The sequence below is a fragment of the Mastigoproctus giganteus genome, chromosome 13 (genome assembly GCF_048544385.1).
Source record: "Mastigoproctus giganteus isolate SK-2022 chromosome 13, ASM4854438v1, whole genome shotgun sequence".
Lineage (NCBI taxonomy): Eukaryota > Metazoa > Arthropoda > Arachnida > Uropygi > Thelyphonidae > Mastigoproctus > Mastigoproctus giganteus.
Window position 1 is genome coordinate 128,463,838 of NC_143587.1, and position 23,453 is coordinate 128,487,290.

The 23,453-nt window shown below is 34.4% G+C and overlaps 1 protein-coding gene across 4 annotated transcripts in view; it reads left to right on the forward strand.

The window, feature by feature from the left end:
• LOC150076433 (uncharacterized) overlaps positions 1-23,453 on the forward strand; it is an 840,218-nt gene that overhangs the window by 574,342 nt on the left and 242,423 nt on the right. For all 4 annotated transcript variants that reach the window (XM_090388172.1, XM_090388173.1, XM_090388175.1 and 1 more), the window contains one exon: positions 4,527-4,815. In XM_090388172.1, the coding sequence (XP_090244298.1) occupies positions 4,527-4,815 (289 nt within the window). The remainder of the gene's footprint in view (positions 1-4,526; positions 4,816-23,453) is intronic.

Sequence of the window (23,453 nt, forward strand, 5' to 3'; positions counted from 1 at the left end):
ATTCAGAGCAAGAGGAAGAATCCCATCAACATTGAGCATGCTCAAACCATTCAAGGCCTTATACATCTCCATCAGATCACCTCGCAAGTGCCTAGGCTCCAGACACTGTAATTTGCAAAACTTAAGACTTTCTTCATAAGAGCAACCCTTTGTTCCATTCAATAATTTTGTTGCCCTTTTCTGTACTCGTTCCAAAAGCTCTACATCCTTCTTAAAATGAGGCCTCCAGACCTGTATACAGTACTCAAGGTGTGGCCCGACCATTGCCTTATACAAGGGGATAATCACCTCCTTATCCCTGCTAGAAAAATAATTGTATATCATTGACAAGACACCATGAGCTACTCTTGCAGACCGTCTGCACTGCCCAGAAAACTTCATATCTGCCTGCACAATAACCCCAGGTCCTTTTCACTTTCTACCACTGTCAGTGTAATACCACACGGTTGATACTTTACTCTGGGGTTACTGCTTCCCATATGCAGTACTTTACATTTGTCAATGTTAAACTTTAGTTGCTGCCTCTCAACCCATCTGCTCAACTTTTCTAGATCCGGTTGCAGTAGCGTACCATCATTAGTGTCATTAACAACCCTGCCAACCTTCATATCATATGCAAACTTAGACTTTAAGCCTGATATACCATCATCAATATCATTAATAAATACGGTAAACAACAATGGACCCAATGCTGAACCTTGGGGGACTCCACTAATGACATTGGTCCACAAAGAGCATTGTCCATTGATTACCACTCTCTGTCTTCTCTCACTCAACCATCCCTTTATCCTTAGCAGCAATTTGCCTCCAATGCCGCACTGCTCCAATTTGTTCAGCAGCCTTCTATGTGCAACAGTATCAAATGCCTTTCTAAGATCTAAATATATGATATCAAAATTATTGTTTGCATCCAGTTCCTTTGTGATCACATCATAATATTCAATTGTATTTGACTTAATACATCATTTTTTCAAACTGTTCATGTAGTGTTAATATTAATTGAAGTTATTACAAAGACTTATTTGTACTGACTTCTATTTTTATGTACAAAGCTGTTACTATTCTTTCAATACTTTCAAAAATTGTTTCATCATCAACCCCAGTTGTGTGTAGTGGAGGTAACAGGAACTTTTTTTGGGCTACCCAACTTTTCATGAATGATATTTTTCAGATTAGTTGTCAAATTATATCTGGGTATGTACAGCTTATTCTTCAAGTGCTAATTTCTCATTATGTCCTCCTTGGCATTTTTATGCAACCAGATTTCTGACTGACCAGCATTAGTCATCAGATTTGGACTCTGATATAACCTTTTAAAGGTTTTATATCGGAAAAGAAAAATAAACACATTGAGTCTGTGTGCTATAGGTCTCATGTGGTTGGAAGAACTTGATAAGAAATTCCCTGTTAATTTGTTCAGTTCTTAGGTATATGCCAAACCACAGGAATTCTATTATTCATTGACCTTTCTTCCATGGGTGCCAGCAGGATATTTTGCAAGGTGGTGCTTGTGAGAATAAATTTTTTGTTCACCAAATTTTCAAATACATGCAATATCTTATGTTTCAATAAATTTATGAAAATATTAAAAATTGTGCATTACTTCGAAGTCCATGGTGCAAGGTGGTGCACTTGCACCATGCTTTTTCTGCCTTGGCTATTTGGAACTCAGAACCACAAGAATTCCAATATGCATTATTTTGTCTGGCCTCATTTTTATTGTTTTAAGAATTTAACATGGCAAACTTGAAACTAAAATTGAGAAGCATACAACTTATCTTAATCTTAGAGTTTCATTTCAGAGTAGGCATAATATACTTTCTTGACAAATTTGGTGATGCTTTGTCTCTCTTTCTTTGAAATATGGCTGAACCAACTTGTACAGGATCATAGATAATCCTGTAAAAGTTTCTGACAAACTGAATAAATATTTTGCATCTACATTCACACAAAGAAATTTTTAGAGATGAGATTAGCAGATGTCTATCTAATACTGATCAAAATTTAAATTTTTGTATAAATAACTGTTTCAGCTAAAAGTGAACAAAGTACCTGGGCCTAATGGAATATATTCAATTATATTTAAAGAAATAGCAGAAGTGGTAATCAACCTTTTAATTATAATAATGAGAATATCCTTGGATTCAGGGAAAGTTCCTGTAGACTGGAGATGTGGAAATGTATCTCCTATTCATAGAAGTAGTTCAGAGGGTGAAGTGGTAACTTCAAACCTGTAAGTGTGACTTGTGCCAGGAAAATAATGATGGCTATTGCTAAAGCAGTAATGTGTGGGCTCTGTGGAGTATAATCCTACATATATGTTTTGAAGGTTGTTTCTGCACAGTGTCAACAAATTACATAGTGTCTGTATATGTATGTAGAGATTATCTGAAATTCTACAGGGACATGATGCCATCTCTTAACATTTATTTATGATAACCTCAGAAATCAGTGTAGGAGGGCACAACCTTTCAATAAGATCCTAAGTTATATGGGCTTACATAAGCTGAAATTGAAGAAATTCTCTGGAATTCAGATCCAGAAATTGAATTAAGTGATATGAACTTAGAAGATATTATATCATCAAAAAAAAAAAAAAAGTAATGACTTGAATTTTTAAAATTTTTTTTTTGATTTTTTTATTTAGAAATACTTTGATTTTGACCTTTACTTGATTTTTGACAATTTCATGCTAGTGTTTGGCTATAAATTTGTAATAGGAAAAATTGCAAAAAGGTTAAAGAGTAAGTCGAGCAAGAACAAAGTTAGACTGAGGGAATGGGTACTTAATTTATTAGTTATTTATTTTAGTATTAGAAAACTGGTGGTGGATGCTGATGGAACAAATGTAATTAAGCATAGCATCAAAAGGGGTGTGACGCAGGGTATCACAGTCAGGATCATTATTATTTAATATTTATTTAAGTGATATTTTCACTGCAATAAAAAAAATTTAATTGAAGTTTATGCTGATGATATATACACTAGGTAAAAATCTTACCCAGATGATAACTAATTTACATGGTGATTTTTTTAAAATTATAAAAAACAAAGTTATTATTGATAAAAGAAATTCATCAGATCACACTTGTTATTACTCTTATCACATTACATTTGTGTGCTTGTTTCACTTCAAATAAAGTCTAATTGTTCTTGTGAATTAGTATCACACTAGAAACATTTGCATTGAATGGACATTTTATTAGGACCATGGAAGTTTGGGCTATATGCAACAATCTATGCAAAATTATGTAAATTGAAGGGAGGGATCACATGTGTGTGACGTGTGCAGGAAAGTGCTATAAAGCTATATGACCCAACTAATGTTCAATCAGTTCACCAGCAGTGGGGAATAGACAGGATCTTAGACTTCCAAAACGGTACAATTGCTGCACATTTGTTCCAGTGGAGAGGATGGCTGCACTTGTTCAGTATTCAAAGATGGAAAATTACAAGTAAAACATCTTTGAACAGGCACAACTGTGGCTGCAAATGTAATGTGTTGGAGGGAAGGGGAAGTGTTCAGTGATTATCAAGTGTAATTGCTGTTGTCAATGATTACACTTGATAATGTGCTCTAGACATCACATTTAATGCAGAATCATTACAAAACATCAGTGCCAGCACCATGTGAATAACCATACAAAGACTAAACTACAGTGCACAGGAACTTTATAGAAGCCACTGATCTTGGGCACCAACTGAAAAATATGAAAATATGGCATATTTGGTATGCCAGGAATGCAAAGGTGGATGCAGTTGGATGGGAGGCACATCATGTAGTCTAATGGGTCTGATTTACACTTAAACACGAGGATTTACACTGATTTACACTTAAACAACACGAGGCAGTCGTTTTCCCCTTCCATGAAATCTTCAATCACATAAAAAACATAAATATATTTTCAGAATCTTCTCTTCATTCCTATTTTTTAAGCTTTGTAAACTTGGCTCACTTGTGCAATTTGTGCATCCCATGTTCATCATTATTGATTGCTTAGCTTTTTTACTGTTTTAAATTTTACAATCCAAAAAAAAAAAGAAAATGACAGTGAACAGATATCAATTAAACTTCATATCTTGTCAAGGTAAAGTGCTATATTTACTGTAATTATTTATTTATTAGAAATTTAAGATGTTTAAGCCTGTTAGCAATTTTATTGTGTTTCTAACTTTTTTTATTGTTTTTCTTGCCAGACTGAACATTTTTTTTTTTTTTTAGTGCTCTACTCCTATCCCTGTTGTTTTTAATACACGAAATACCATAATGTGGATATTTTTGGGAACACGTACCACTTTATAGCAGAACTGACTGTACATATTAATTGGTAGATTATGCTTCTTTATTTTTTATTTGTATTATACAATTTTTTATTTGTATTATACAATTGTATTGTATTATATTTTTAGTGTGACTATTATTATCAATTTATTATTAGTATATGTAACCATCAAAATATGCCATATGTTCTTAATTTTTAACTACTTTGCTTTTTTATATTGAATTAATTATTTTATTTTTCAAGTGAACTAGATAAATTTCAAGTCAAGAAAGGACCTGGAAGACCAAGGAAACGTAAAATTTTTACCCTTCCTAGAGTTAAACATCCTAAAACAGTTTTGGCTTTAAAGGCTGCTTCATCTCTTCCTAGTCATTCCTTCAGGGCAGCAGTTCCTGGTATGTTCTCAAAGAAGATTGTGATATCGGATACACTGAAAAAAAAAACACCCAAATTCACCGATAAGTCTTCTCATAAATTGCACACAACTAAAAAACTGAATATAAAAGTTGTCCAGAAGAAGGATGAAATTAAAGTAAGCTACTTAAAATATTTTTTGATACATTTAAAAATATATTTTTTGATACATTTAAAAATATATTTTTTTTCACATATATAACATAGATATGATAGCAAAGTATTTTATTTTTCAAAGTTTTAATTATTAGCATTAGCATCAGCCAAAAAAAAAAAAACCTTCCCATTTCACCGATCTATTCACTCCAAATGTTTGTCTAGTTCTGCCTTGTACTTATTTAAGTTGCTGACCTCCACTACAACAGATGGAAGTTTGTTCCAACTATCAACCACCTTCTGGCTAAGGCCCCGAGTGCCAAGCAATATTAGTGACCACAGCGACTTTCATAGTGATTATCTAGTATGCTTAACTGTAAATATGTTTCTCCTGAGTTTCATAAGACTCTTGAGTATTACTTTAGAGTTATAGTAATACTCAAGAGTTACCAGTAACTCTTGAATATTACTTTTAAATACATTTATCCAATTACTATAACCTAGAAAGGAAAATCACCTTTCTTTAATAACTTTTTTATTTTTAGTTTATACTAACCCTTTCTTCTTCTTCGCTTGGGTCACTAAGTGGCACTGCTCTTGCCTCCACATAGTGGGGCTGGTAACCACGGAGAAAAAGACAATCTCCCTGGGCCAAAAACAGCGTGTCATGAGAAAATCAAACTCTGACTTATCTGGGCTGCCAGATGCACCCCAGACATCCAAAATGAAAGAGAGTTCTAATGCAGGAACTACCAAATGCCAAAAAACTGAGACAGAGAATTATCCTATTCCAACTTTCTTAATCATCCACTCAACTGGTGAAAATGCAATTGGAAAACTCTCACCATTTAGAGTCCAAAAGGAATTAGAAAGTAGAGCTGGATCTCCCAAGTCTGTAAAAAGACTGAGGTCATGAGACATCCTCATAGAGACCTCTAACACTAAACATTCAGAGTGACTTTTGAGCATTAAACTCTTTACAAGACTACCAGTAACTGTGACACCCCACAGGTCACTGAACTCCTCCAAAGGAGTGATCTCAGACTGGGATTTACTAGGTGTGTCTGAAGAGGAGATACTTAAAGAACAAGGTGTTATTCAAGTAAAGAGAATCTCCACCAGAAAAGATGGCAATCTGATATTGACATTTAACACACCACATCGTCCAACATACAAGCACTTCCTAATTCGTTTCACAAATATACGTGGTCACAATCCTAATCATACAGCCAACACGCTTGATCTTTTTCTCACAAACTTCTTCACAAACAATCTTCATACGTATTTATTTATTCAACTACCATTGAATAAATAAATACGTATGAAGGAACAACCTTCCTTCATACGTATTTACTGAAAATTACAGTCTATAGAAGTTCAAGTCCAATGTCAACAAATATCTTCTTTTGTCTTCTCAACCTCCAACCCAAGCATGGTACTAAGTACTATAGGTTCTGATATCTCTCATGTGTTTGGGGTTTACATAAAAAAATAAAATCCATTAAGGCTGGATATCTGGTATGCAATGTCAGACCATATATTCGAAACCCGCTATGGTGTTTCCGATGTCAGAACTTCATATCTGACTGCACATTTACCCCGAGGTCCTTTTCATTCTGCACTACAACGAGTCTAGTTCCACCCAGTTGATACATTACTCTGGTGTAAACTCTGGCAGTAAGCTAATAACTGAGAGTAAAGTGGAGGAGAAATTGTTGAAGATAAACATAAGGAAGGCACCTGGGGTGGATAGAATCTATCCAGTTATATTAAAGGAAGTAAGCAAACCCTTAGCCATAATTATGAGAGCTTCCTTGGACTCAAGGGAGGTACCCATGGACAGGAAATGTACAAATGTTACCCCAATCCACAAAGGAGGACAAAGGGAGACACAAGTAATTACAGACCTGTTAGTTTAACTTCCATTCCAGGGAAATTAATGGAGGCACTGGTTAAAGAAGCATCGCAGAATCATCTGGACAAGACTTCAGTTATAGCTCAGACACAGCATGGGTTTCTTAAGGGGAAATCATGTCTCACCAGTTTGATTGGATACTATGATGCAGTCACAAAGGAACTGAATACAAAGAATATTTTGATATCATATATTTGGATTTTGATACTGTTGCACATGGAAAACTGCTGCACAAATTGGAGCAGTGTGGCATTGGAGACAAATCGCTGCTATGGAATAAGGGATGGTTGAGTGGGAGAAGACAGAGAGTGGTAATCAATGGACACTACTCTTCATGGACTAATGTCCCCCAGGGTTCAGTGTTGGGTCCATTGTTGTTTTCTGTATTCATTAATAATATTGATGATGGTATATCAGGCTTAATGTCCAAGTTTGCAGACAATATAAAGGTCGGCAGAGTTGTTAATGACACTAATGACAGTACGCTGCTGCAACAGGATCTAGAAAAGTTGAGCAGATGGTCTGAGAGGTGGCAACTGAAGTTCAACATTGACAAATGTAAAGTACTTCATATGGGAAGCGGCAACCCCAGAGTAATGTATCAACTGTGTGCTACTACACTGACAATGGTAGAGTAAAAAGGACCTGGGGATAATTGTGCAGGCAGATATGAAGTTTTCTGAGCAGTGCAGACGGTCTGCAAAAGTAGGTCATGTTGTCTTGTCAATGATATACAGGAATTTTTCTAGCAGTGATTATCCCATTGTATAAGGCAATGGTCAGGCCACACCTTGAGTACTATATACAGGTCTGGAGGCCTCATTTTAAGAACGATGTAGAGCTGTTTGAATGAGTACAGAGAAGGGCAACAAGATTAGTGAATGGAGCAAAGGGTTGCTCTTACGAAGAAAGTCTTTTTCATTATTAGCATTACAAGAAATGCTAATATTATGCAAGATAGCAAGCTTATTAACATTAGCATTAGTTTGGACATATGATGCAAGAAAACAAGCTTATACAGCATCAGCAAAAAAAAAAAAAAAAAAAAAAAACCTTGCCATTTCACCCATCCGGTTACTCCAAATGTTTGTCTAGTACACCTCAAATTTATTTAAGCTATCAACTTCCACAGCAACAGATGTAAGTCTGTTCCAGTAATCACCTACACGCTGGCTAAAGGAAAACTTCTGCACATCTATTCTACAACTGTGTTTCTTCAGTTTGAATCTATGTCCCCTCAGGTTCTTAATCTGAGCAAGTGGAAGTGTCCCCTCAGCATTGAGCCTGCTCAAACCATTTTAGTCCTTATGCACCTTGATCAGATCACCTCACAGGTGCCTAATCTCCAGATGCTGCAACTTGCAGAACTTAAGCCTTTCTTCGTAAGCGCATCCCTTTGTTCCTCTCACCAATGTCATTGCCTTTCTCTGTACTCATTCTAGCAACTCTACATCCTTCCTAAAATGAGGCCTCCAGACCTGTATACAGTACTCAAGGTGTGGCCCAACCATTGCGTTATATAGGGGGATAATCACCTCCTTGTCTCTGCTAGCAAAATTCCTATATATCATTGACAAAATTCCATGATCTGCTCTGGGAGCCCATCTGCACTAATCAGAGAACTTCATATCTGACTGCACAATTACCCCCAGGTCTTTTTCATTCTCCACCTTCCTGAGTGTAGTTATGCACCATCAGCCAAAAAAAAAAAAAAAAAAATCTTTCCCATTTCACCTATCCATTCCATCCAATAGTTTTTCCAGTTCTTCCTTGAATCTATTTAATCTATCAACTTCCACAGTGACAGATGGAAGCTTGTTCCAGCAATCAACGACTCGCTGGCTGAAGAAAAATTTCCACACAATCTATTCTGAAACTGTCTTTCCTCGATTTGAATTTATGTCCTCTCAAGTTGCTCAAACCATTCAAAGCCTTATACACCTCAGTCAGATCATCTCACAGGTACCTAGTCTCGAGATGCTGCAATCTGTAGAAGTTAAGCCTGTCTTGGTAAGAGCATCCCTTTCCCTCACTGATCTCATTGCCCTCCTCTGTACTCATTCAAGCAAATCTGTAGCCTTCCTAAAATGAGGCCTCTAGACTCATGCAGTACTCTCAAGGTTTAGCCTAACCATTGCCTTATACAAAGGGATAATGACCTCCTTATCCCTGCTAGCAAAGTTCTTGTATATCATTGATAAGACCCCCATGAGTTGCTTTGGCATCCTGTCTGCACTGCTTTGAAAACTTTGTGTCTGACTGCACAATTACCCCCAGGTCTTTTTCATTCTCCACTACCCCGAGTGTAGGGTGACTAGATTATGAACCTCCTTTAGCTTCTTCTAGGTTATATGTAATTCCAGGATTTATGTTGAGACATCCTGGGGTTACATGTTCTGATGTAATAATTAGTGCAATAACATCATTATTATACATATGTGAATCATAAAATGGTGAAAATGTCATAGTTTTTATCATATCTCATATTGAATACCTTCATAATGACCTGCCTGATATTGCACTACCTCAAATAAGCAAGGCTTCACCAGGGAAAAGACAGTTGTTACTTATTCTCAGTGGATACCACCACTCAGACAGCTATTTCAAGGCTGTTTGGCCTCTTATTGGCGGGTGGGTAGGTACCCTGGTGTTGAAAAGTGACAACCTAGTTAGAAAGTATAACTTTGCAATATGAGAGATGTCAGATGGTATACAACGGTATAGACTGGAGGAATTTGGAAGGGCTGTGGCCTCAATCTACGGAGAATTCACTTGACATAATAGTTAGCAATAGCATCATTGTTATATGTAAGTGAATCACCAAAATGGTGAAAATGGCACATTGTTTTTATCATTTATCATCATTTTTATCCTCGTGAAAGTATTTACAATGTGAGATATGATAAAAATGATGTCATTTTCACCATTTCAATGATTCTCTTACATATAACAATGATGCTATTGCATTAACTTTGATTCCTCCCATGTCAAGTGAATTCCCCATAGATTGAGGCCATAGCCCTTCCAAATTCTTTCAGTTACATGTTCTGTTGTGTTCTGTTTTACATTTAGAAACATTAAACTTTGCTTGCCATTTTTTGGACCATATGTGCTGCAACTGATCAAAGTCTTTTTTATGCATTCTATCCTGGCTTGGATTAGATACCCTCATCACTATCATTTATGAAAATTAGATATATGATGGGATCCAATATGCAGCTCCACTTGTTACATTGGTCCACTCTGACCATTTATGAAAACCCTCTGTCTCCTATCCTTTAGCCAACTTGTAATCTAGTGTAGAATCTTATCAGTAACTCTAACTTCTTCCAGTTTATAAAGCAGCCTTCCATGAAGGAGGTATCAAAGGCTTCACTGAAGTCTAGTTTATGTAATGTCAAAATTGTCACCTATATTCATTTGTTTAATGAGTACATCAGTGTAATTTACCAAATTGGTCAGATTTGAATCCATAAAGGGTGAGTGAGTAACAGACGTAAGCTTGATTTCTCTTCCAGAAAAATAAAGAAGTAATGCAGGACTATCTAGACAGGACAGACAATCTAGACCATCTGAGGTTAATCTGTTCAGTTAATCAAGCTCAAGAAATATCTCTATCTCTTGTAGTCTCCTCTTTTGAAGTATAAATATCTAGGCAGTCTGATAGTAGTCTCCTCAGTTAATCATGCTCAAGAAATGTTCTCTATCCCTTGTAGTCTCCTCTCTTGAAGTTGGAAAATCTCACTTTTAACTTTGGCCACGTAGGTTTCTTTAGATACAACCCATTTTATGATATTGTGGTTTATGATACTTCATTATTGGTACCTCCCAGTTGAGTTTTTGATACATTTAGGCTAATTAGTGGGAACCAGATCTAGGATGTTAGAGACCTATATACTCTTTTTAACATGCTGGGATAAATAGTAGTTATTCAGTTTGTTCAAAAACTATTGCCGTATAATGTATTTTCAGTGCACATACTCAGGCTACAAGAGGTAGTTTGAAGTAACCCATAATGAAACTAGTTACTTACCTATTCAGTCTGCCTAAAGAGTTTCTGTCATGCTCTTCAGTGTCATTTTGCCTGTAATATACCCAACTATCATCTTCCCCTCCAGATTTTGCCTGTATAGTTTTACGTGTTTAGCCTATATTTGCCAGACATTTTTATGTGCAGCTGTTAGCGTTGGTCTTTTTCAGGGGGACCATACTCCAAGGATCCATGTTATGCTATTATCTTTACATTGTTCAAAATTGTTTTTCTTTTACCAGATGTGATATTCATTGCTGATCATGATCACTTGGCTTAGGCTTTCAATAAAAGTTCTGTTGGTGATTTCTGGTTGATTTTAGCTTTTTTACTGTTTTTTCTGAAATATCAGCAAATTCAGTTGCTTCTTTAATAGGATGTCCCTTAGATATGCCAAATTCTATAACCACTTGCCACTCACTAACTTTGTTTCATGGTGGAAAACACTTTCTTCTATAGTCACAACTGGTATATCTGTAAACATAGAAAACAAGGTTAACATTATACTCTGATTTCAGTCCTGTAAGCAAAAAGCACATGTTTATCTATTAGATACTCTAAATAATATAAGTTTTTTTTTTTGTCTGTGTCTAGACACATACACAGTAATTTATAACAGATATTATAGTATGGAAAGTGGTCAGACAGTTGGATAGGACAGTCACTAAGACTGTTGAGTCTTAGTGATTGTACCACAATGTACCATGTATTATGATAAGCTTGGGGGTGCATTTTTATATGCTAAAAGGAATAATGTATTCCTTTTAGCATATAAAATTCAGTGAGACAGTCCGGTAGCATCAGAAGGCTTTCATGCACTAGTATAGAAGGACATTATTTTTAAAAAGATGTGAAATATATATAAAACTTTATAATATATATATATATATATACTATCATTAAATTATATTAAATATTAACATAAGTTAAATTATAATAAAATGAATAAATAAATAAATAATTAAGCATTCATTAGAGGCAGCGACATGCAATTCCTCCATATTAAGCTGAAATACATCCAATATTTTAAATTAAATAAAATAAAACATAAGCCAGTAGTATGGCAAAAACTGTAGAGCGAAAATTAACATAAAAATAACCCAAATAAAAAAAGGATAGATATAAATAGTAGCCCAGAAACCCTTATATAATTTCGAACTTTAAATCCAATTAACAAAAACTATACAAAATTTAGGATAATGCCAATTACATATTAATTTAGCGGTACCCCCACCTAGAGGTACCAGTTCCGAAAGACGTGAAATATCACCAAAAGAGGGTTAAAGGAACTACCAAACAATAACAAAATCAAAATAAATTAGACTGACCATCATTTATAGAACAGAGAGTGCTCTCTGTTCTATAAATTATTTTTCGCTGCATAAGGACCACCGCTGTGCAAATCCTCTGCATTGGTGGATCGATCGGAGGAGGGAGGGTGAATTGGTACTTCGATCTTTTCACCATGGCGACGATTTGTATAGCGATTGAAATTCAGCGATTCCATGACCATTATTGACCTCGTGGTCCTCTGTCCATATGGGGCATGATGGTCAGTCTAATTTATTTTGATTTTGTTATTGTTTGGTAGTTCCTTTAACCCTCTTTTGGTGATATTTCACGTCTTTCGGAACTGGTACCTCTCGGTGGGGGTACCACTAAATTAATATGTAATTGGCATTATCCTAAATTTTGTATAGTTTTTGTTAATTGGATTTAAAGTTCGAAATTATATAAGGGTTTCTGGGCTACTATTTATATCTATCCTTTTTTTCGTTCATTTGTTTATTTGGGCTATTTTTATGTTAATTTTTGCTCTACAGTTTTTGCCATACTACTGGCTTATGTTTTATTTAATTTAAAATATTGGATATATATATATATATATATATATATACAGGCATACCTCGGTTAACGTTACCTCTGATAACGAAGCTTCGATATAACGAAGTCCGCAATTTCAAGCCCCATTTAACATAAAAAAAATATTCCAGTTTAATCACCTGAAATCTAAACAAACTGACGAAATTACGGAAACCTTTTGGGCTTCTCGTGGTTGGTTCGAGAAATTTAAAAAACGGGCCAGGGTTCATAGTGTAAAATTAACAGGAGAAGCCGCAAATAAGTTTTCTGAAAAACTAAAGGAAATAATTGAACGTGAAAATTTTCCACCAAATTTGGTGTTCAGTGTTGATGAAAGCGGTTTGTTCTGGAAACGGCTACCAACAAAAAGTTTCATTTCTATTCAAGAAAAACCAGCTGCTGGGTTCAAAGCAGCCAAAGACCGTTTAACGTTACTCTTTGGATCAAATGCCTCTGGTGATTATAAATTAAAATTGTTATTAGTTTACCATTCAGAAAATCCGAGGGCGTTAAAAGGTAACATAAAAATGAATTTACCTGTAATATGGAAAGCAAATAGAAAAGTGTGGGTTACCAAGGAGTTATTTACTGATTGGTTTGTTAACCACTTTTGTCCTGAAGTAAAACGGTATTGTCAAAAAAAACAACTTTGAAGAAAAAGCTCTTTTGTTGTTAGACAATGCTCCGGGACATCCTACTGATCTTAACACGTTGGACACATGCATTCCTGTCAAAGTTGTGTTTCTTCCAGCAAACACAACTTCCCTGATTCAACCATTGGATCAGGGAGTAATAGCATCATTTAAAGCTTATTATCTGCGTCGAACATTAAGCAATTTAACTGAACTAGAGGATAAAGAGGAAATGACAGTTAAAACTTTTTGGAAAAACTACACCATTAAAAAGGCAATTGAAAACATTGATAGTTCTTGGAAAGAAGTCACTAAGAAATGCTTAAATGGAGTTTGGCGCAAAATATGGCCAGAAGTTGTACTAGAAGAAGAAAATAGCATCCAAGAAATTAGAAATGAAGTTATCCAGATGGCTCAATCAATAGGTTTCGAAAATGTCGATGAAGAGGATGTTAGAAATTTATTGAATGCAGAAGATGATGGTTTTTCAGTGGAAGATTTAGAAAACTTTGTTAGCAACGAAGACAAAGATAATGAAGACGAAGTTAAAGAAGTTCCTGCCGAAAAAGTGTTAACAAACAAAGATTTAAAAAGGTGCTTAAATGACATTGAAAACGTTTTAAATTTTTTTAGTGAAAATGATCCTGATTTAGGAAGAAGTTTTATTGTTAAGCGATCAGTGTTAAATGCAATAACTCCGTATAGGCAATTGTTAAATGAAAGAGAAAAAAAGCATAAGCAATCAACTTTAGACTCATATTTTAAAATGTGATTTCACTTTGTATGTAAGTTGACTGTTTATTTAATAAAACTTTTCTTTGTTCGAAAAAAAAAGCTTTTCATTTTCTTTACGCGGGAACGTATCCCTATTCTGGCCATTGTACTTTTACCTCTGAAAACGAAGTTTCGCTTAACGAAGTAATTTCGTGGAACGCATCCTATTCGTTATTCGAGGTATGCCTGTATATATATATATATATATAACTTTGTGCATAAAAATAAATATATAGCATGACACAAAAATGTAGTGTTCTTTATTTATTCTTCATTTTTGACAACTAATACGAGGAGCATTTGAAAGTTATGTGGCCTGAGTATGAAGGGTTTATTTGAGGAGTCTGTTGTTTTCACATATGAAAACCTTACATGTAGTCCCCTTTGGAGTCAATATACTTTTGCCACTGATGCTGCCATATGTTGATTCCAGCTGTGAAGAAAGTTTTCTGTTGGATCTCCAGCAATGCATCCACTGCAACAATGATTTCACTGTTGGTGGTAAATGGATGCCAGCTAGGTATTGTTTCTAATTAAGAAATATGTAAAATAGGTGAAAGTCCAATGGTGCTAGATCTCATTAATATTGGGATGGTCCAAGATTTCAAATCTGCACTCACTCAGTTCAGCTAAGGTAATGTTAGACTTGTGAGAATATGCATTGTTCTGGAGGAACAAGACTCCTTTGCTGAATTTCCCCTCAGCATTTGTCTTTATTGTTTTCACATTAACACCTCACAAGGTCTGCATGAAGTATTTTACTGGAAAGACATTGGCCATCAAGATATTTTTCAAGGTGGTGCATGTGGAAGTAATTTTTTTGTTCACCATATTTCATCAAAGTAAATTAATGAAAATATTAAAAATGAAATATTACTGAAATATTAAAGTGCACCACCTTGCACCATGCTGCCGGCACCAATTGCCATAACCTTGCCAGCAAAAGGAATAGACTCAGCTTTCTTTGCAAGGGAGAAGAGCTGTGTTTCCACTGTTTGGACCGTCTTTGTCTCTGGCTGAAAGTGATTGACCCATGTCTCATTCATTGTCTCAAACCTTGAAAGGTAATTTACTTAATCTGCTAAAACAATGCATATTGTCACTTGACTTGACAACTCTTGTGCATTCTTTATTGGTTGCCAACAACTTTGGCATCCATCCTGCTGATACCTTTTTCATAGTCAGACCCTTGCAGTGCATATGTTCAGACGAGATGCCCAAGACACTGGAACATACTGAACTGTTATTCATCAGTCATTCGGCATCAGATCATGCACTGTCAGCAACTTCTGCAGTGATGGATGTTGCAGGTCTTTCACAGCATGGGTCATCTTCCAGGCACTCCCTCCCTTGTTTAAATTCTGCTGCCTACTTCTTAACCATGGAATAGGAAGAGACATCCTCTCCCAATGTTGTAACTGTAGCCTCATGATTGCCTTTGGCATTATTCCTTTTTTCTAGTATTAGATGAGTGTACAGTGGCTGATTTTTCCCCATCTTTCCTTATTCACACAACTTTGACTTTACAACCTGTAATTAAAAAACGATGTTGTTGAAACTGCATGAAACTTGGTGGGTTACTATTTGAAGTGTTATACATTAAGTACAAAATTTTTTTTAACACTGTATCACTGCCCTTTCATACTCAGACCACAAACTTTTGAAATGCTCCTCATATAGTACCATCTTTGCTCAGTTGAAATTGGCACTTACACCAAAAGATCATTATGGTGAAAGCATTATCAAAAGATTAACTGCATGATGTCAGTTGGAGTTCTTCAGGTTTATAACACCAGTAATCCCTGATTACTGCTGCTACTGCATTACTTCCATTCTGGTAGTAGAGCTTTGCATTGAAAACACATTCTGACACTGTGCTCCTAAAACTATGGTATCTTTATATACAGCATCTCTGCCTTCCATTCCATATTTATGTGCCAGCAGAATTTGCAAATTGTTTACAGTATAACTTTCATTTGGCAGCAATTTTTGCAACTAATTTAATTTTTTGCATTTCCTCCATTCATGCTGCAGACAGCTCTGAATAGGAATATTTTAATTGTGTATACCCGATTCATGAAATAGCAAATATACCAATAAAATAGATGAAACAAATTAAAAATAGAAAAATATGATTGCACAAAAGGATTAAAGTATACCTAAGAAACTTATGGAGTGAAATGCTTGCTCCTTTAATAACTTAAACGAATGGAGTAGCTTAAAAAAATTTTAATTGAAGGGTAGATTGGTTCCTTTTCTTTTATTCCCCCATTCTTTACTTTTTTGTGCCTTGTATATTGGAGGGGGGGGGGGATATAAAGGAACTAGAAGATCCGGAAAAGGTGAGGAGGAAGGAAGTGAAAGGAAGAAAAATAACAGGAGGAGGAGAATGGAAAAGAAGGGGAATAAAATAAAGAGAGAAATTCTGAAAGAAGAAAAGAATAGGAATAAAGAAAAAGGTGCAAACCATAATGCATTGGCTAAATTATAAAGAATTCACCAATACTTATCACAATGAAAAATCATCTCTTCCATAATAGGATGGTGCATGCAAGACTGTTTCAATGAAAATTGGGACCACCACACAAATATGGAGCACTTTTAACCATGAGCATTGGCAAAAGTCATAGGAATGGTCCAAAATCTCGATATTAAAATACAGAGGTCAAAAGATGTGCTGCTCACACCAGAAAAATTCAGCCAGCATGGAACATACAAAATTGAAATATGGAAATGTGGAATGTTTCCATATTTAAATTTTCCATTTTAATGTCATTGTTTTTTCCAGATTTATTTGTTTTATTTAATTAGTATATGTGCTATTTTAATTTCCAGCCCATCTGCCTAATTTTTATAGATCTTATTAATAGCATAGCCTGATTACTGACATTACCCACCCTTCGAACATTGATATCCTCTGCAGACTTAGATATTAAGCATGATATGTCTTCATCAATATCATTAATAAATATAGAAAATAACAACGTGCCCAGCACGGAACCCTGGGGATACTACTAATAACAGTAGTCCAAGAAGAGGAGGCCCATTGATAATTGCTCTTTGTCTTCTTCCATTCAATCATTCCTTTGTTCATAATAATAGCTTCTCTCAATGCTATACTGCTCCAATTTGTGCAGCAGTCTTTTATGTGGAATAGTGGCAAAAGCTTTTCAGAAGTCTAAATATAAGATGTAAAAATTATTTTTTGCATCCAGTTTCTTTGTTACTGCATCATGGTTTCTAATCAGATTGCCCATTAACAAATCTGTGCTGTCACTGCAGTATAACTGCATTCCTATCTATATGGTCCTGTGTCACTTAACCAGTAACTCCATTATTTTTTCTGGAAACAGAAGTCAAATGAACAGCTCTGTAATTACTCATTTCACCATTTGATTAACCTTTGAGAATTTAGGATACAATTGCAAATCTCTAATCCGTAGGACCTTCCCTGAATCCAACAATGCTCTCATAATTATGGTTAAAGGGCTACTTCTTTTTTTCTTACCTCTTTTGCTGCCTACATTAATATAATTGGATAGCTGCTGTAGAAAATAGTCATTCAATAAATCCGCAAAAGTCTTTCCAGTGTGTGAGTAGCCAAACTGCAAGTTCCAGTCAATATCTGGAATGCTAAAATCCCCCATTATAAGACATTCTGATATTCTGGCACACTATTTTTCTGTGGAGTCGTTTGTTATACTCAAGGAAAGAAAAAATATTTGGACCTTTGCTTATGTCACACCAGATTGACTCAACATTGCTCTGGCCACCCATGTCAGCTGGAATCAGTTAGTCAAACTGTCTTATTCATCCCATGTCAGAGTGGCACCATGTATCTGGTAACTCTACAATGTCTGCATTTGACGACTTAACTAGTACTTCACATTCATGAAATTAATTTAGTCTGCTATTAGAATTAGTGTACAACAATTAATCATGCATCTGTTTTTACTCATATTAACCATGTATTTGGGTGTTCCATGAGAACCTCCAGCAGGCTTTGAAATCCCTAACTCCTTGCTTTCCAGAGTGCTACATATTCCAGTGGAAGCAGTGAAAAGATTGACTTCCTGCTTTGCTCACAGCTGCTGTTAATGCAACACCTGTAATCCCAAATTATGAAGAATTGCTCAAATAAATTTCATCTGAGCTGTGCCATCATGCACAATAATACCATCCCGAGTAATGATATCTTTGCATACTTTGCAGTGCTAAAAAGTTCAATTGAGTTTTTAAAAATTAGAGTAGATTACTGGCAGTTAATCTTGAACTAGAACAGCAATCTTTCAGTATGCAATTGAAATGCTGGAGCAGAACCTGTGAAGTGCTGCATGACTAAGAAGCAAAAAAAGTTACAAAAACAGTTACATGGCACCTGTCAAGTTCTTTCATATTAGTACTCTGTGAAAAACATAAATACAGGTAGTTCCCACTTTATGAGTTATTTTTTTCAAGTATCAAGTAAAAACAAAATCAATAATATGAACACTAATTGCAATAAATAAATGCTAAACATTCATAAATATGGCATTTCAAACCATGCATGTAGCTATACAATACACTACTACTCTGCTTCAAGCACACAATGGAGAGCTCACAAATGAAGGCCTCTTTGAAATGGCAAAATGTGAAGAAACTGAGGAAAAAGATTCTCAAGGGGCTTGATGAAGCTTTTCAACACACGGAAAAAGGAATGGAGATTTTGAAGTCACAAGATTCACATTTCGAGCGCACTACAAAAGTTGCTACTGATTTAAAAAATGCTTATGCATGCTATCATGAAATTTATAAAGAAAAGAGAAGACTGCCTTGGAAACAAATGACTCTTGAGGCATTTCTGAAGATGATTCCTTGTGCTCCCAACAAACTGGCAATGAGTGATGAACCATCAATGGGTATGCATTGATGATTCATCACTCATTCTTCATCACTTTATTCTTCATCATCATCAATGATGATAATGAAGAATAAACATTCTTTAACATTTGTACGACATAAATAATTTCTTTATTATTATAATTTGTTTGATTTTAAAGACTATGTTTTAATTTCTTTGGACAAATAAATCATTATTTTACATGTGTTGGAAATAAAGATGGTCCTGATGCACAGTGCGCCCTATGTAATAAAATATTAGCAACAGTTCTTCGGCTCTCGCTAAACTTGTGTTTTGTAAGTGTTCTGCATAAAATACTATTTTGTTGATCTTTATTCAACATTACTATAGTCAAATTCATTGTTGAGAACATAACCCCCTGTTTTTAACATTATGTCTATGGGAGACTAATTCTCTCTTTACAAGCATGTGCTAGAAATGAATTAACTCAAAGTCAGGAACTACCTGTACATTAAAAGCAACTTGAGTAAAAATAGGTCTATATTTAAGGTAGAAAAAGTTTGTTGTTAAGCTTGAATCAATTAATGTGCAAAACATTTTCTTGCAAGGCACCTGACAGAATTTGCAACTGGTACAGGGTTAAAGCTTTGAAGAATAATTGAGGATATATTTTTTTTTTATTTATTTAGGGGTTTTTTTTGCAGAAGGTGCAGACTAATAGACTAGAGGACATGTGCACTTAAATTAAGGAAGGATAGTTATAGACTGTATACAAGAAAATTCTCTTTTAACCAAACTGGAATGAATTGCCTAATATTGTAGGCTAGAAAGATTATGTAAATTTAAGGAACGGTTAGATAAATACCAGAATGGAACCAAATAACATTTTCTTTTGAGATGGATGCGGGAAAATTCTGGCTTCCTAGCATCAATGTACCTTTTAATAATAGTGAAATATATTAGATAAATTATAATAATTTAATTACAACATTGTTTAATGTGATTTTATGTATGTGATTGTCACACCTATTCCTCAGTGATTTGGTTTATTAGTATTTAGTTTAGTTTTATTAATTATAATCCATAAATTGATGTTTTCATGATTTATTATTTGATTTATTTTTAAATCAGTTGATAAAAAATGATTTTATTATCAATTAATTTAAGTTTAATTTGTTTATTGATTGTCTTAATTAGTAAATTATCTAAATTTTTACTTTTTTTATTGCATACCCTCACTATTTTTTTTTAAGTGATGCCACTGATCAAATGGATTTCAGAATAAACTTTGAAGGAATTACTGCTGGTTCAAAATAGGGATGGCCCTAACTAGTTATATAATGCTCTGAAGTCTTGTTGCAATGAATGCTGATAAAATCATAAAAGTGCTCATTATAACAGATTATACATTAAGAAATATATAAATGTCGAAGAAAATTTTTTTTTCTACAATTTTAAATCAAAATCTCTGTATACCCACTTTTAAACCTCATCCATTATAATATTTTTTTTTATAATGTCTTTCAATATAAACAATGAAATAAATATATTTGATGTTGATATCTTACATATATTACTAATGTTATTTAATCAGTTGAGTCAACATTTTCAGTTTCTTCAAGTTCCTTAACGCTTCAAGTTCCTTAAGTTCCTTAAAGCTTATCATAGAGAATGACATTTGTAATTTTATCCTTAGGATATTGAAGAGAGTTGATGAATCTTTAGGATATTGAAGAGAGTTGATGAAGATAACCCATACCGTCTATCAGTTTTACTTTTGCTTATTCTATTCTCGCAGTCATTTATCATTTATAATTTAGTTTGTAATTTCACATTGTACTCTTTATATTGCATCCCAATAATCCTCAAAAATTTGGCTTACATGGTTCCCATGTGTGACAGAATTTTAAGGCCAGTACCACACTTTTCCAAAAAACCCGCAGCAGGCATATCCACAATTACAACTAAATGGCCCATTGACATGCAAAAGGTTAAACTTGAAAGACAAATCAGATTACAAAGTTTAAGAAATGCTTGCTTACAACACTTCAATCACAAACTAATTTCTGTATCTTTGATGAATGAAAGCATAATTAGTATGTGCGAAATAACTTCTGTGATGTTAAGATTAAATAAGAGATAAATATTCTGCAAAAACAAGTGTTAAAAATCATGTATTATTATATTGTAAGCAATGTAGAATTGTCCAATAATCAATGTAGAACAAAGACATTAGTGTTTTCAACACTAAAGAAACAATTGCCCAAAACCCAGAAGAAGCAATCCTACATCGTGGATAGCTCCTCTTCCAGATTTCTTTGTTGGGATCATGTACTCTGTTTCCAGTTCTGTTCAGGGGAGAAAAAAAGTAGCATTTTAAAACTCTTAGCCATTCTTGAAACATTTATTTAACCTTTGCACTGAACACAAAGTAGCATGACTCATACCGTATAAGATCTCTTTCCTTTATTTGTGAATCCAAGAATAATGGGTAATGGAGCACTATAAGTGATGCTTGGAATTCATTAGCATTATGTCACACTTGTCACCTTCAGCTTAAAATATAGGGAGATTGTGGCTGTGAAACTTCCTATGAGCTGTTGCAGAGATGACTATCAAGATAATGTTGTCATCTGTGGCATCTTAGTAAAAGTTATCTGTTGTTGTCTGCCAGTCATTTGGAGAGGTATAGGTTTGTTTCATGTCAACAGCTGGAGGAAATTCTGAACTCCTCTTAAATCAAGGCTTTAGTTAGCTAGTTTCAGGCAGAGAGAGAGAGAGAAGGGGGAGGCTTTTCCCTATGAGTTATTTTGAGTTTTTCAGCCTGCAAATCAGACTGTGAGTACACTACTTCTACAGACAAAAATATAATTTGAAAATCAGTGACAAGCTTCAGTGTCATTTAGGGTTTATCATTTCCCAGATGAATTAAGGTGGGATGAATTAATACAAATCTCGGGATTACAGGAAATTTTTGCGATTCTATTTGAAACTAAAATTTGTTCATTATCTGTACAAATTGCATTTTCTATTGCAGCATTCAATAGGTGAAAACAATGGAAACAATTTTTTTCATTCAAAAAAAATACATACAATAAAAAAATAACATAGTACATGAACAAATTGAAATGTTGCAAACATAATAGTATTTATTCTTTTATTGATTTTAAGTAGTTCTTCAAAAAGTACAAATGATCGATACTACTATCTCTTAAGGCAGCCTGGGTTTTAATGACAAATAGGCCAGCTGTAAGAAAAGGCCCTCCCTGCTTCAAATGAAGTTGTTGGGATTGGTGACAATGCAGCAAATAGAAGGCTTAAACTTTCTGTACCTCTACCAGTTGCCTCGAAGACTTTCATTTCTTTGATGATATTCTTAATGTCATATGCTGAATGATCCTCTACATTATCTGTACAAATTGCATTTTCTATTGCAGCATTCAATTTCTCATGAAGCATTATAGTAAATGAAAAATGAGCTTTCTGTTGCGTGGGCATAAGTGAGTTATTCTAAAATTGATAAACATCCGATTCTTTGTCAACTTCTCCCATTTCTAAATTTCCAATAAAAAGTCTTGAAAACAATTTTTTATCAATGGCTTTCAGTGTTGATTTTGAAGGTAGGGACAACTGGGAGTCCAATTTTATTTTTTTTATCAGTTTTAACAAATTTTGACAACAGCAATAATGGGCTTCTTCATAAATAGATTAAACTCTACCAATTTATTTTCTAAAAATATATAGAGTTTTCTCTGTTGGAAGCCACTCAAATATTTGCACCATACCCAAATTCCAGAATTTGTTGTTCAAATGCACATTGATAGTTAAGTAGCGACAATTTCTTAGAGATGTAAATTCATCTAATGAAATAGTAAATATATCACCATCGGAAATTTTCTTAGCTATTTTTTCAATTGCAATTTGTTTTGCAATTGCATATTGCTTGCGTACCATATTCATTGTGTCATATGGGTTTATGGGCAAAACCAAACCTCATTTTGCAACAGTTTCTTCTATACATCCTTTTGTAATAAAGCATGTTAGTTTTAATTGCACTTACCTTGTTTCCAATGCAAAATCTTCATCTTTTGTATTTATTAATTCACTTATAAATTCCTCATGAGTGCTTCTTTAATGACAAAGAAGTCCACTTGTAAAATGGCATTACATTTTTTAAACGTTGCACTTTTGGTCCCTTTTGAGTGTACAAAATATTTCATTTTGTAAACTCAAAGGTGATTGTACAAAATGGAAATAAAGGTGATTGTCCAACCTTTATGCTGTTCTAGCATTCATACAATTTTTATTTTGTTTCAGGTGTGAGAATGTTAATCTGTTGCCTAAAAAGGGTAGATCTAAAGAAATAAGAGTTCAGATCGAGCATTGTAACAGATAATTTTATATTTTAGTTAAGTAATTAAAAAAAAGTATTATTCTGGGATTTTTTAAATTTTTATCTGGATAATGAGTTCTCAAGTTTATCATGGGACCCCACTTGTTAAGCCCTAATGTCATTAAAATGACAATTTGGATTTTTTTGTCAAGATGATATAACAATTGCTTCAGGAATTTGATCTCCCTCACTTCCCCACCTCCTTCTCACTAT